At 33.3% G+C, this 14,455-nt stretch overlaps 1 protein-coding gene across 5 annotated transcripts in view; it reads left to right on the top strand.

The window, feature by feature from the left end:
* Positions 1-14,126, top strand: part of DROSHA (drosha ribonuclease III) — a 97,195-nt gene extending 83,069 nt beyond the window's left edge. For 3 of the 5 annotated variants that reach the window (XM_074201718.1, XM_074201716.1, XM_074201717.1), the window contains 7 exons: positions 3,312-3,453; positions 4,593-4,675; positions 4,783-4,886; positions 7,983-8,075; positions 8,845-8,891; positions 11,104-11,222; positions 11,451-14,126. In XM_074201718.1, the coding sequence (XP_074057819.1) occupies positions 3,312-3,453; positions 4,593-4,675; positions 4,783-4,886; positions 7,983-8,075; positions 8,845-8,891; positions 11,104-11,222; positions 11,451-11,498 (636 nt within the window). In that variant the 3' untranslated portion in view covers positions 11,499-14,126. Of the gene's footprint in view, positions 1-3,311; positions 3,454-4,592; positions 4,676-4,782; positions 4,887-7,982; positions 8,076-8,844; positions 8,892-11,103; positions 11,235-11,450 lie in introns of those variants that run through there. The other 2 variants (XM_074201719.1, XR_012471664.1) reach the window with 2 other exon arrangements.
* Positions 14,127-14,455: the final 329 nt, after the last annotated feature.

The following is a 14,455-nucleotide window of genomic DNA, read 5'->3' as shown; positions in this document are numbered from 1 at the left end:
AGCTATAAATCAAATGTTCTTTCTCATATTCTTCAAATTCTATATTATAAATAATGCTTTATAATATGTATACTTTTGTATTTTTCTTACTAAGTAGTTCCATTGATTTTCTTACCTGGTTTCCTAATTTTAACCTTACCCTAATTTTTGTAAGGTAATCTCTGTCAAATTTTCCTTTGGTTTATCTAATTCAAAGGCTCTTAAAAGTCCATGGACTCCTGTGAATAAATATTAGGGGATCAATGAACATGAAGATATGAGGAGGAGGGGACTGGAGATGGGAATGGATTACATTTTTGTTTTTCACCCTACTAACTGAAATTTAATACCTTTTTCAATTACTTAATGAATACATTCTAAGGAGACCATAAGTTTTATGGCAAAATGGATCCATGAAACAAAAAAGCATTAAGAAATCATGTTCTAATTTCTGACCAGGTCTACTAAACTTTATATAGGTTTTCCTATTTTTCACTCATAAGAGTAATAAAGTCTAAGTTTTATATACTATTTTAAGGAGGTACTTAATAACTTCCACCATTTTATTCTTACATCAACCCTAAGAGATAAATATTATTGTTACTTCATTTTACAAATTAATAAACTGAAAGAATCAGAAGTTAAATGATTGCCCAGGGTTACAGAATCCATCCAAGGTCAGATATAAAATTAGATATAGGTGAGAAAGGTACCCAAGCAGAATATTTTGTCTACAGTAGAATGGAAAGGGGTTCTGAATCAGTAGTCTAAAAAGGAGATTTGGCATGAATTCATACTACTGAAAAAGGTATTAGATAAACTGAAAGCAGTTGGGCAAAGGAAGACATAAAGGACATTACAACAAACTAACCATGAGACTAATAAGGAAAAATGAATAGTCTAACATGGTTATCCAGAGTAAAGGAAAAAACAAGGAAATTTGGGATGCCAGAAAAAATTGTGGAACAACAAGCAAGTCCATAAAGGTTCAAAGGAGGAATAATAAAATTAAAAGAAACAATGAATTGAGGTAGTGTGGAAATTAAAGCTCTGAAATTTTTTTTATGTACATAACTTAGAATACATTATCAGCCAATACTAGTTAGTTTATTCTGAAAAAGAATGGAAGACTTGGATCCCAGAAATAGAGATATAGGGCAAACTCAAAATACATTTGAAGGACCTGAATTCTCTCCAATCCAGGGTGACTGACTTTGGAGACAGAATTTACATAATCTGAGTCTTTATTTAATCATGAATTAATAGTATGAAATGACATACCTCTGGGGGAGAAATGCAAGAAAAATGCCCATAAAATATTTGAAACAAATAACAATTCTATTTGAAATCGAAGCCATAGGATGCCAACAGAAACCTCCCAAGTTTAACAGTACATAAGCTAAATGGAATTGGAGGAAGTCATGCAACAGAGTTGTCTGAAATGTCAGATGAGAATTTGTGTTATCTAAGTGGCCCTTACTGCTGCAAAGCAATCCTTTTTACTCTTTTCCTAATTGATTTCCTTTTCTACTTTGCACAAAAACTGTTCCAAACCTCTTTTGCAGCTAGGTGGTTCAGTGAATAGAATGTTAGACCTGGATTCAGGAAAATCTTAGTTCAAATGTAGCCTCAGATACTTAATAGCTGGGTCTTCCAGGGCAAACCACTATCTCCATTTCCTCTTTGGTAAAATTAGGAATAATAATAGCCATCTACCTCAGGATTGTGGCAAGGATCAAATGAGATAATATTTGTCCCAGGTATTTAGTAAGCACTCTATAAATGTTATCTAGCTTTTCTTATCATTCCTCCAGTTTCTATACCTCCCCTTTCCACCTTCAGCTGAGAACTTTTCCTTTATCTTTACTGAACAAAATTTGAAGCCATTTTACAGTGAACTCCTCCCCTTTTCTTCTCAAAGCCCTTTGACATTATTCTCTTTTATCTTCCTTTTCTTTAGTCTCTAAAAAGGAAGTGATCCTTTTCTTTACTAAGGGCAACCCTTTTGCATGAGGCTTTGATTTTACTGTTTCCATTTTCTCTAGCAGATAACCCTTTTAATAGTCTCCCTCTGTCTTCACTTTCTTCCTTTATACTGGTTCTTACTCTACTGCCTGCAAACATATTCAGTTCTCTGTTATCCTTTAGTAGATGTACCTCCTTTCTAGTTATCACTCCATATCTTTCCCATTTTCTTAAGTCTCACAGTTGTTGCTTCAACAATTTAAACTCTCCATTCCAAACCAACCCCGACTCATGCTATGTGAGTCTCTGCCCCTTGCCCTTCCTTTCCTCTAAATTTGATGGTCTGTTTTCAGGCTTTATACTTCCCAACTTCTCTTCATTTAACACTATTGACCATCCTTTCTGAGTTGTGATAACTCTATTCTTTCCTGGTCCTTCTGCCTATCATAAGAATCTTCAGATTCCTTTGCTGGACAGTCATTCATATCCTGTTCACTCTCTGTGCAAGTTCCCAAGGCCCTGTCAAAGGCCCTTTTCTCTCTCCAGTCTTTTCATGTCTTCATCAGCTCCCAGAGCTTTATTTATTATGGGAGTCATCCTGAGCTCTAGACCTGAATCATACCTATTAGATATTTCAAACTAGATGTCCTGAAGAACTTTCAAATTCAACATGTACAAAACAGAATTCAGTACCTCTTTACTGCATTTTCCTATTTCTGTTGAAGGTACTAATGTTCTTTTGATTTCTCATGTTCATCATGCCCACATTATCCTCTGTACCCCATTCTTTTCTACCTTGCTATCCAATCAGTTTCCAGATCTTTTCATTTTTATCTCCACAGCTCTCATTTCCTACACCTTCTTACTAGTCACACAGTAAACCACCTTAGGAGGCCAAGTTTTCATTACCTCTTATGTAGAATATTGTAATTGTTCTTCCCTATTGGAATTCTCCTAAGAATGTCTTCTCAGAATGATTTAACTGAGTTCATATAATGTCAAGAATGAAAAACAGTTGAATTAAAATTTTCAGTGCCTTAAAAAAAATCTTAAAGCAATATCTAAATATTAGTTTTTAGAATTATTTTTACTAAAAATAAATGATTTCATTTTATACAGTGATGACAAAAAGAGGACTTGTTAATATAAAGAAATAGAATAAACTAAAAATTTAAATAGATTTGGAATACTGGTCTAATAATGTTTTGGATGTTTCTGAAGACTGTATTGTGATATAAAACAACTTTAAAAACCCCTTGGTGCCACCATGCTAAGTGGAGGCCAAGATGACAATAAGAGAACAGATTTAAAGGGGAAAAAGAAGAAATAATTTTATCCATTAAAATTGTTTATATTTTTTGGGTTAGCTGTTACGCAGTTCCTTGGTGAATAACAGAACACAAGCAAAAGTAGCTGAAGAGCTGGGAATGCAGGAATATGCCATTACTAATGACAAGACCAAGAGACCTGTTGCTCTGCGTACTAAGACCTTGGCTGATCTTTTGGAATGTGAGTCCCCTTAGAATGAAATCTTTCACTTATACTCAATTTTTTAGATTGAAAAGGTCAAACCAAAGCTATAATCCATTTTTAGGGTGATATGGCCAAAGTAATCGTGTGTGTGTGTGTGTGTGTGTGTGTGTGTGTGCTTTGTAATTTTCCCCTAGAGTTTGTTAAAATGAAAATAATATGAAATTATAAGATTGTTAATCATGCCTGTTATAATTTAAGATTGATTTTCTTTTTATGTCTATTCGTTTTTATATAAAGTTGGGTAAGAAAATATGGAAATTTAGAATTCTAAAGCATATTCCTTTTGCATTTAAGAATCATGGATTTGCTTCTCATAGAGTACCAAAGAACATTTTAATTTTACCAAATCAGACATGATGTCTGATTTGGTAACAGTTGAAACATGATGTATCATGAACTACAAAAATAATTGAGTTTATTTGCAAAGTAAAAAAAAAACTGCCTAAGAAGAAATTTTAAAAGTGAATATGAAAAAGTTAAAAACCATTGTCACTGTTTTTCTTAGATCAGTGAAAGATGTTTATCTTTAATCAGTGAGTCATTTGTTTGCATTTAGTTTAGTCATTGTCCAATTCTGTATTTGGGCTTTAAACATGTAGATAGAGAAAACTTAGAACCTGGCACAAGCAAGTAACTTTAATATCACTGTTTGGATTCCCAAAATGTTTATTTAGTGGATTGAATTCCCCTTCTTATTTAGGGGGTATAAGAATATGAAGGGTAACTTTAAGGTGTTTTTTAAGATTTGTGGGTCTATAGGTCTATTATTTAACTTTACTTTTATCTCCAAATAGCTTTCATCTTCTACTCTAGAGTAATTCCTTATTTGCTGTTGAGACTCACAGTGTGCTAAATATAATTTGCTCTTTTTCTTTACTAGTTAACACCAGAGTGATATTGATAGGCTATTCCTCATACTTTCCTTCAGTACTACTTGTTAGAATTAAAAGGCTGACTTGCTTTCTGTTCTAAGAAAAAAAAAGTAGCACTGGTGGGAAAAGAGAGCAGAGAATTTTTGAATGTTATTACACTTTCTTTTAATGATCTAGACTCACTAATGAATGATGATAACTTAGTTTTACTTAAAAGACCCTTTAAAATATTCTGTTTTCCAGCATTTATTGCTGCACTGTACATTGATAAGGATCTGGAATACGTTCACACTTTCATGAATGTGTGCTTCTTTCCCAGGTTAAAGGTTAGTTCTTAAAAAAAACTTAACTATTGATATTCTTTTAGTTTATTATTTTAATAGTCAGTAATGCCAAAACCATTATTGAATAGTCTTTTGGGGACTTACTGCAGGAGTTCATTTTGAATCAGGATTGGAATGATCCTAAATCCCAACTTCAGCAGTGCTGCCTGACCCTTAGAACAGAGGGAAAAGAACCCGACATTCCTCTCTATAAGTAAGTAAGCTATCACCTATAGACCATGGTCTTTGTACATGGTAGATTCAGACTTGATTATCCTGATTTAGAAACTACTTCATGTAAGGTAAAATTATACATCACTTTTCAGTGGAAAAGGCAGTGGATGTGGCTCATTCTGGAGACCTGGGTTCTTGCCCCAGCCCAACTTGCCTTGGTTGTTACCTCACTTAACCTTTCTGACCCACAGTTTATAGATAAAATGAGAATGTGTTTAAAGTTCTCTTCATGTTTTAAAATTTTGTTATTCTTTTATATTAATGATTGAAGCAGTAATACTAATTTTCTTAGAGATAAGAAAAATCTTAATTCTAGATTTTCCAGTTAATATTTTGATTATGTTTTTCCATGCACTCATTTTAGTTGTTAATAGGCAACCAACTATCATATAATTTCTGTTTGGTATTTGCAGATGAGAGAGAGAGAGAGAGATGTTTGCATGCATAAAGATACTTGCCTTCTATGTGTATTGTAGATATAACTATAAAATTATTTAATAGTTCTAACATACAGAACTGAGTTTATACATCCAGATAATAATTGTTCTCTTCAGTTTATCTGAAATCAGCGTTCTGATTTAGTGCTACTGGCATTGATTAGAGAGCATCCATGGAAGATTTCTTTTGGAATTCGGGGTTTGTGACACATTCTTTTGACTATTAAGATATTTATAGGATATCCTTTCATTCAGATATTACAACATTCTATACTAACTGGCTAACTGATCTTTACTCGATAAAGAAAAAAACTGAGGGACAGAGATAGAACAGCAAAATTATATACCCCAATGCATTACAAATGTAAAATGAGTGTCAGTGTCAGAAAGTTGTCCCTATGAAAGAGTGTCAAACTAAGCTGTGACTAATAAATGCAATAACAGGACAAAGTATGACATAGAAAGTTTAGAATGTTTTCTCATTTAAGTGATGATTATGATTCCATATAAACAATCTGATAAAACTGCATTTGGAGTATGAGGATGTGGCTTAATAATCCTTGCACTGCAATTATTGCCTGCATAACCCCAGGCTCCCAATTTCTTCATCTTTAAAAGAGAGTTTTGATCTGGATGGTATCTGAGGTCCCTTCTGTCTCTGAATTGGTGATCTTATTTAATGGAAACATGTTGTGATAGTACAAACCTTAAAGACCTTATCCATTTTTTCTTTGTTTATCCAAAGAGAGCTTGTCATTTTCATTTTCCACCATCAATAAATGTAGAGAAAATTATCATTCCTATTCACAAATCCCCCAATGTTGAAAATAAAAGATATGATTTGATTTTATCAAGATGATGAATTTGTTGTATACAATTTCAGGATCATTCTGTATTTTCTATTTTCTTTGACTACTTTTAATTTCCCCCTTCAGCTTATCTTTTTCTACTGCATTTGGAATCTGCAATATGTCTTTGAAACATAGAATATGTTTTATTTTATGCATTGAATTGCCATTGTGTTTTTTCTTTAAAAAGTTATCAGATAATTCAGAAATTAAGTTTTCTTGATTTTTCTGATAATATGTCCAGATACTCAGAAGAAGCTGACAAAGACATGAAATCATATAGGAGAGTTTCAAAATATATTTCCTAATGAATTCTCTTAGGCTAAAATGATGGTCTGTAATTTAACATTTCAAATTAAATGAACTGAAAAACTATTTTTTTTGTTGAAAATATAACTTCTAATAGGCATAGTTCAAGCAACTTCTTACTCAGTCTTCTTAGATCATTTAATTTTTCTGGACTTTTTTTCCCTCATATGCAATGAACATGTTGATCTATAATGGCCACTTTTCTACCTCTAAATCTATGATCCTTTGCTCTAGCATTCTATTTTGCTTCCAGTTTCATTTTATTTATGTATCTGTTTGCTTTTTTAAAATGTATTTTGTTTTTGCTCATTTTATCATTTTTTTAATGTATTTTGTTTTTGTTCATTTCCAAATACATGTCTCCCCTTTCTTCTACCCAAGTAAGCCATCTCTCTTAACCCCCCCAAAAAAATTCTTTAAGAATAAAAAATTTAACAAAACAACAATATCAAGGTTGCAGCAAAAGTTCTGAAGTCTTTACAGTCTTGTTCAACATTAGTCCTCTGCAAAGCAAAGGAGAGAGGTACATTTTCTCATCTCTTTGTCATGACCAACTTTGGCTACTATAATTATACTGCATTTAGTTTCATATTGTTATTTCATTTCCATTTTTGTAGTCATTATGCTTATTCTTTTCTTGGTTCTGATTATTTCATCTGGCATTATTTCATATATATTTGTCATATTCATTGTATGATAATATTTCATTACATTCATGTACCACAGTTTATCCATCTGTTCCCCAGTGGATGTCCATTTACTTTGTTTCCAGTTTTTTGCTACCACAGAAAATGTTGCTGTGAATTAATATGTGATGTATATGTGAATTTTCTTTCTATCTTTGACCTTCTTGTGGCATATGCCTAGCAGTGGGACCTCTGGGTCAAAAGGTATGGCCATTTCATCATTTTCTTAGTATAATTCCAGATTCCTTTCCAGGGAGGTTGGAACAATTCAGTTTCACCAACAGAGTTTCTTTTATCCTTCCTAGTCCTTTCAGCATTGACTGTTATTTATCATCTTTGCCAGAGTTCTGGGTGTTAGGTAAAATCTATTCATTGTCTTAATTTGCATCTTTTATATAAATGATTTAGAATAATCTTTCTTATGGTTCTTAATAGTTTGTAGCTCTTGAGTATTATTTGGTTTTATCCTTGGTTTATAATTTGCATATAGGCTTTTGATTTTTATAGATTTATGTTATTTCCAGTATATCTTGGATTTCGGGCAATTAAAAAAGATATTTGCTAAAATCTAGTTTTGGAGAAAAACATTCCAAACACAGAATTTTTCTGTTTCATATTTAAAACTCTGAATGATTGTTAATTTGTTGCCCCACAAAGATGTACTTTTTTAACCCTTACAACTCTACTTCTTATTGCTACCTATCCCACCCAGGTGCTGAGTATTTGTTTGCTCTTGGAGTACTATATAATTCCCAGTTGAGAAGAGACTGCTAAACCTAACATCTCTCTTTCTCAGGACTCTTCAGACAGTGGGGCCATCTCATGCAAGAACTTACACTGTGGCTGTTTATTTCAAAGGGGAAAGAATAGGCTGTGGTAAAGGCCCGAGGTAGGGAGAAAATTACTTTTTAGATTTTACTTTTAAATTGAAAATCTTTTTGTTTGTTTGAGAAACCCCAAGTTCATAATTCTAGGGGTTGCTTGGTGTAGTTCGTGAGCACTGACTGGAAGTCAGGTCACCAGAGCTCTGGCTTCACTTTTCTCACCAACAGGTTTTTTACTTCAGACCAATAGCATTTACCTTTTTGGGACTCATTGTTTCACTTCCAAAATGTGGGGTTAGATAAATGCAAATAATGCCCAATTTTGATATTGTAACTAGTAAATAAATTTGGTTTAGGTGATGGCAGAGTAAACATTCTTGTTAGACCAATGAACCCCAACTCTGAACTTGAAAAGACAGTTTTTTAAAAAGTCCAGTTTTAAAAATGGAAATGTATATTTGGTGATGGGATGTGGGGGTGAGGGTGAGGGTGAGACTAGACATATTCTCATTCCCCTACAGTAGTTCTTAAATCAGAGGAGAGGATAAGTCACAACAGTAACATGTAAATTAATGATAGATCATTTTAGAAAATGTACCTGTATATAGCTGGGGTTAATAAAAGATGTAACCCTGGACTTGGGGACCCTAAAGTCCCTTCCAACTCTAGCTGTTTGATTCTGTATGACTATAAATTTTTATTATATACATATGCATATATTATGTGTATGTAATACATATATCCTACATAACTAATTCTGAAACTTTTACATATGAAAGCTATTGTTATTTTATATATAGATATGCATTGCAACTTTACTTTCTTTTTTAATAGTATTCAACAAGCAGAAATGGGAGCTGCAATGGATGCACTTGAAAAATGTAAGGTGATCTTGATATCTCTTGTATTTAAGTTCACAGTATACTTAATGTTTTATAGAAAGGAAAACAGAACAGCAAATGTAATATTGTAAAATCCTACTTTTTTCTTCAGAACTGTTTATATTGAAATGTGTAGCATGAATAAGGGCTTAAAGTAATCGTTATAAGTACTAGCTAGCATGCTTTTAAAAAATAGTCTGGATTTTTTTTTGTCTTAATGTGATCTTGTAAAAAAATTGTTTTGTGTTACATACCATGATAATCAACCAACTCTGGTATATATTCTCTGATTCTTACTTATATGTCTTAAGAATTCCTGATAATGTATCACCATTAGCTGAATCAGTTTTGTCCTAAGATAGGATTTGTGAGACTATAACATGGTATATTTTCCCATTCCAGAGTAAAAATAGTAGTTGATCTATTGGCATGTAATTATCTCTTACTCTGATTAAGAAATTAGATTTAATTCAGTTAAGTTAAATAATTTTTGTTGCCTAGTCTTATCTGACTCTTCATGAGTTTATGGACCCTAACAGGCCAATACTGTCCTTAAGCAAAGGGCAATATTTATGTACTTACTTTAACAAAGATAAGTAATTTCTTCTCCAGGTATAAAGATAAACAGATTTAAGTAATTTGTTCAGGATAATGCAGTTAAATAAGTATCTGAGTTCAGATTTGAACTCAGGTCTTCCTGACTCCAGAACTAATATCCATTGTGCCACCTGCCTGCCTCTAATTAAATATATAAGTTTGAGATTTTTAAATTGATAAATTACAGGTCCAATGCATTTAAGCTTCAAATAGCTCAGACAAAATAAAGTATACCATGTACTAGATCTGATTTCCAAGTATGAAATTGCAACCCAGATTATTTGTAAATACTCAGACTAAACAAAACAGGAAGTAAAGTTTAGATACTATAAATGCCCTACCACAAGATCCTCAAGCATGAGAATATTTCTGGTTATCCAAGAAAGACAAATATGACCTATGAACAGTTGAATCCTTTTAATAGAACATTTAAGTTTTTTAATTTTTTTTTTTTTTTGCAAGGGAAATGGGCTTAAGTGGCTTGCCCAAGGCCACACAGCTAGGTAATTATATTAAATGTCTGAGGCCGGATTTGAATTCAGGTACTCCTGACTCCAGGGCTGGTGCTCTATCCACCACGCCACCTAGCTGCCCCTACTGTTTAACATTTTTAATGAATAGTTTAGATAAAGACATACATGGAAGGAATATCATGCTCAGGCAACACAACACTAGAAGGAATAGTTAATACGTTGACTATTTTGTCAGGACCCAAAAATATCTTCACAGGCTAGAATACTGAACTGGATCTAATAGTAGTTTGAAATTCAGTAGAGATAAATGTAAGTTTTATACACGGACACAAAAAAAATCAACTTCACAAAACTAATGTGGGGGAGGCATAGTTAGCCTTTTTTATGAATTGATGTGGGAGTTTCCACAATGAGTAGAAGTTGCAAAAAGACCAATTTAGCTTTAATGTTCAGGAAAACTTTCTAAATAGAGCTGTCCCAAAGTGATATGGGACATGGTTTGTTCCTCCTTCTTGGAGGTGTTCAGTTAGGGGCTGGACAGCCACTGAAGTGGTAGTATTCAAAAGTAAAAGATGAAATTTTCTTCACTACCATTTTGATATACATCCTTTCATGTTCTTGTTTCTTGGCTAGTTAGGCCAAGTTTTGTGCTCAGTCTAAGTAGCCAAATAGCTTTTCTGCTAATTTCCTTTTCAAAATTCTCATTCTCCAAATAACAACATAATTGCATGGGCATTTCTTTTTTCAGGGATTTTAGTGTAGACTGTCTTTCACAATACCCTCTGTACAGCCCCACTTCAGTATGCCCTTTAATTTTCCCTGTAATTTTCACTTGTTGCTACAAGAGTGATTTTAAAGCATGTGAGAGAGAAGATTCACAAATTGTGTCTGCATTTTAACACTTCTATTGCTTTGATAGTTCTCATACTCAAAAGTTCATAGCAAATGTTAAAATCATCTCGAAATCATGGTCGGATGATCCAGGACTTCGAATTTGTTTGAGTGCTTATTGAATGAGAGAAAATAATAAACTAGTTTTTTTTCCCCCTTTCCTTACAAAAGGGAGGGGGAAAGTAATTTGACGTATTCTCTGCACTAGTGGTTGCCCTTTATTAAATGTAAACTATTTCTCCTTGTGTCAGATAACTTTCCCCAGATGGCCCATCAGAAGCGGTTCATTGAACGGAAATACAGACAAGAGTTGAAAGAAATGAGGTGGGAAAGAGAGCATCAGGAGAAAGAGCCAGATGAAACTGATGAAGTAAGGAAATAAAGGAGGTCATGGAAGCAGTGGAATATTTAGTTGTTTAATAACTTTGACTAAGGCCCCGGGAGACATAACCTAGTTTCATGCAAACAATGAATGAAGTGTACCCATTGAAATAAAATACAAAGTTAGGTTGTTGTCATAAGGGTCTTTTCATCTGTTTTAACTGTTTTTTTAATTAGTATGTTCTTCCAGGAATATAACCTTATCTCTCTGTCTCAGGTGGTGACACCATACATACAAGTGAAACGTGAAGAATTAAGTCCGTGAATCAGATGTTTCATCTGCAGTATGCCTGATAACTATGTTTTGAAAATATCTGATGAACATGGAAGCCAGATCTCTCTAAGCAGTTTGTTTTCTGTAGAAAGGAGACTCTAATGATAGACTTAAATAGGAAAGGGGAGGAACAAAAAGCCTATCTATGTTCCAGTGTCATTGCGATGGACATGTGAATCACAGACCATACATTTCAAGTTTGAAAACAAAGATAGTAAAAACTAAGTTAATATTTAAAGTGATTTTGAAATTAATGTTGTATTTAAGTTATTTATTGGTGTCTATTAAGGGAAAAATTATTTTAAGACTCCCCTAGAAAAAGATACTATTCCAGGTTCCTTACATTTTTCTTGATTTATCTCTTTCAAAAATGCAAAATTATATACCCTTAGAAAATACACAAACTTATTAAAACTTGATCCTTCATTCTACCTGTCTTTATACTTTTGGAGAAAATATATAGCAAAGTGCCTTCTATACTGTGTGAAGGGATGGAAGTGGCTTTTTTTTTAATAACAGTATTGAATAAAGTTTATCAAAGAATGTTTGAATTGTAAAGGACCGTAGAGATCATCTAGTCCATCTTTTTATTATGAAGATGATGAACGATGATCTTTATTTAGTTCTTTGTATCACACCAAAAATTAAATACAACTATAGGAATTGGAATTTATAATGTTGGAGCATTGAAAAATTCTAAGTTTTCTCTAATACTACCAGACTCTTTAAAGTATTCTTCTTTCCACCCTAACAAATTATGTGTATGTCTGGGTTATCCTCTATTTGAGTTCTAATGTCATGCCTCATTGATTGGAGGTGGTCCTGAGTTTTTAATGCTTATGGCATCAGAGCAAAACCTCTGGCAGGTTCTACCAAGTTGTAAAGACTTCATGTATGAGCCTGGGCAGCCCATTCTTGATCTGTTGCCTGAGGACCAACCTAGTCAGGTTAAAAAAAAGATTGCCAGAAGGTTGATCACCAGGTAATGGATGTTTTTCTTTTTGCCTTTTTTAAGCAGCTTGAGGGACCATCCATTAAGTTATGGGAGATTTTGAAATTCTTCAGTGGAAGAAACCTTCCCACTGATAAAAATCACTCAAATGCTGTGTTATATTAACAGGTATTAGTCAGGGCTGCAGTGAATGTCAGGTCTATTTTGCCAAACACCTAGGGAACAGAGTATATGTGGGGCTGGATAAGCTTTCACTGAGTTATCTATGTATCATTGTATCTTGAAAATAAAACCAACCTGTTTTGTGTCATGGAATAATTCCTAGTTCCATGTAGAACCATGTTTTCTCTAGTTCTTGTCATTTTTCTTCCTTGTAATATTTGTGACCTTTCTCAGCTTCTGTCTCTATATTATATGCTGCTGAAATATGGAGAAGTATAAAAGTTACATATCAAAATCTTAACTTGAAAAAGTAATTTGACATGAGATGTTCCTGATAAATGTCTGATATTCAAGAAATGAAAGGAATTGGTGCAAATATGTAAAGCTTGAAAGCCATTCCCCAATAACTGTACTCAAAAAGATATGAACAGTTTCCAAAGAATCATAAACTACCAGCAATCATTTGAGATAATGCTTCAAATTACTAAAATTAAAATAACTAGTCTATAATAGGTTAAAATGTTTGTGAACTTCATATCTCACTACCACTTGTCAAAGATGAAAATTGTAATGCTAAATGGATTGTGTGGAAAAAAAACATTCTAAAGTAGTGGTAGTATAGCTGTGAATTAGGTCAATCCCATTCTAGAAGATAATTTGGAACCATGATAGAAAAGTCACTATACTCTGCATAATTTTTGACCCAATAATCACAACTTCACATATAGCCCAAGGAGGTGAAAGAAAAAAGAATGATCCCAGATGCACAAGTAATAGTATAGCTACTGTTTTAGGGGTAGTAAAAATACTCAAATCAATCTGGGTGCCCACAGATTGGGGAATGGCTGAACATATTTTGTTATAGTAATGTATTTGAAGTGCCATAAGAAATTGAAGGTATGAAAAATTCAGAGAAACTTGGAATAACTTTAATGAACTGTTGTAGAATGAAACAAGCAGAAGAAAAAGATTTTGCTTAGTGACTAGTAATAGAAAAGGAAAAAAGCCCAGCAGACACTGGAAGTCTGATCAGTGCAATGCAGAGAACTGCCTGTGAAACATAACCTCCCTCCAGGAATGTTATAGACCCTATGTACAAAATGAGACCTGTATTGTCAGATAATGTTTGATGTGTCATTTTGTTTTGCTTAACTATTCTTATGTGTTACAATGGAGAGTAAATTGGGGTGGGGAAAGGGATTGTTGAGAAGTGACAGCAATGTAAAAATCATCAATAAAATATCTATTTGAAAGCAAAGCCATGTCAATAGGATTTTTTACATTACATATCCAGTTGACATTGGAAATAATTTTGGAAACCATCTACAGCAACCTGATTAAAAAATTACCTCCACAATGTCTCAAGAAAGCTACACTTGAGAGCCTAGAAAGGTAGGTCTCACTTTCTCTCATGGTAGCCCGTTTCAAAAGTACTAATTGTGAAGAAGTTGTCCCTTATATCAAGCCTAAATTTACTTCAGAGACACTTCTTTTGATTGTTCCTAGAACAACTCTAAAATTTCTCCCTAATAATAACTGATATATATGTGTATGTTATATTTATATATATATATATATATATATATATATATATATATATATATATATATTGGAACTTCCTGATGCCAAATCCAACACGCTGCACTATGAAATCCCTGCAGATCGTGATTGATGTTTGTCCTTCGGTCTCAAGGCCTTGACATCAGGGGAGGAAGCACATGAATTGGATTTAAGTGAGGGGGTGCTGTGCTAAGTCTTTTCCAGAACCATCTGAGTTCAGTGGCCATATATGAATCAGGATGACTGGAGATGGCCCTGTATGCAAGGCAGTCAG

The sequence above is a fragment of the Macrotis lagotis genome, chromosome X (genome assembly GCF_037893015.1).
Source record: "Macrotis lagotis isolate mMagLag1 chromosome X, bilby.v1.9.chrom.fasta, whole genome shotgun sequence".
Lineage (NCBI taxonomy): Eukaryota > Metazoa > Chordata > Mammalia > Peramelemorphia > Peramelidae > Macrotis > Macrotis lagotis.
The sequence above is the reverse complement of the archived record's forward strand: the minus strand, read 5'-3'. Positions and strand labels throughout refer to the sequence as shown.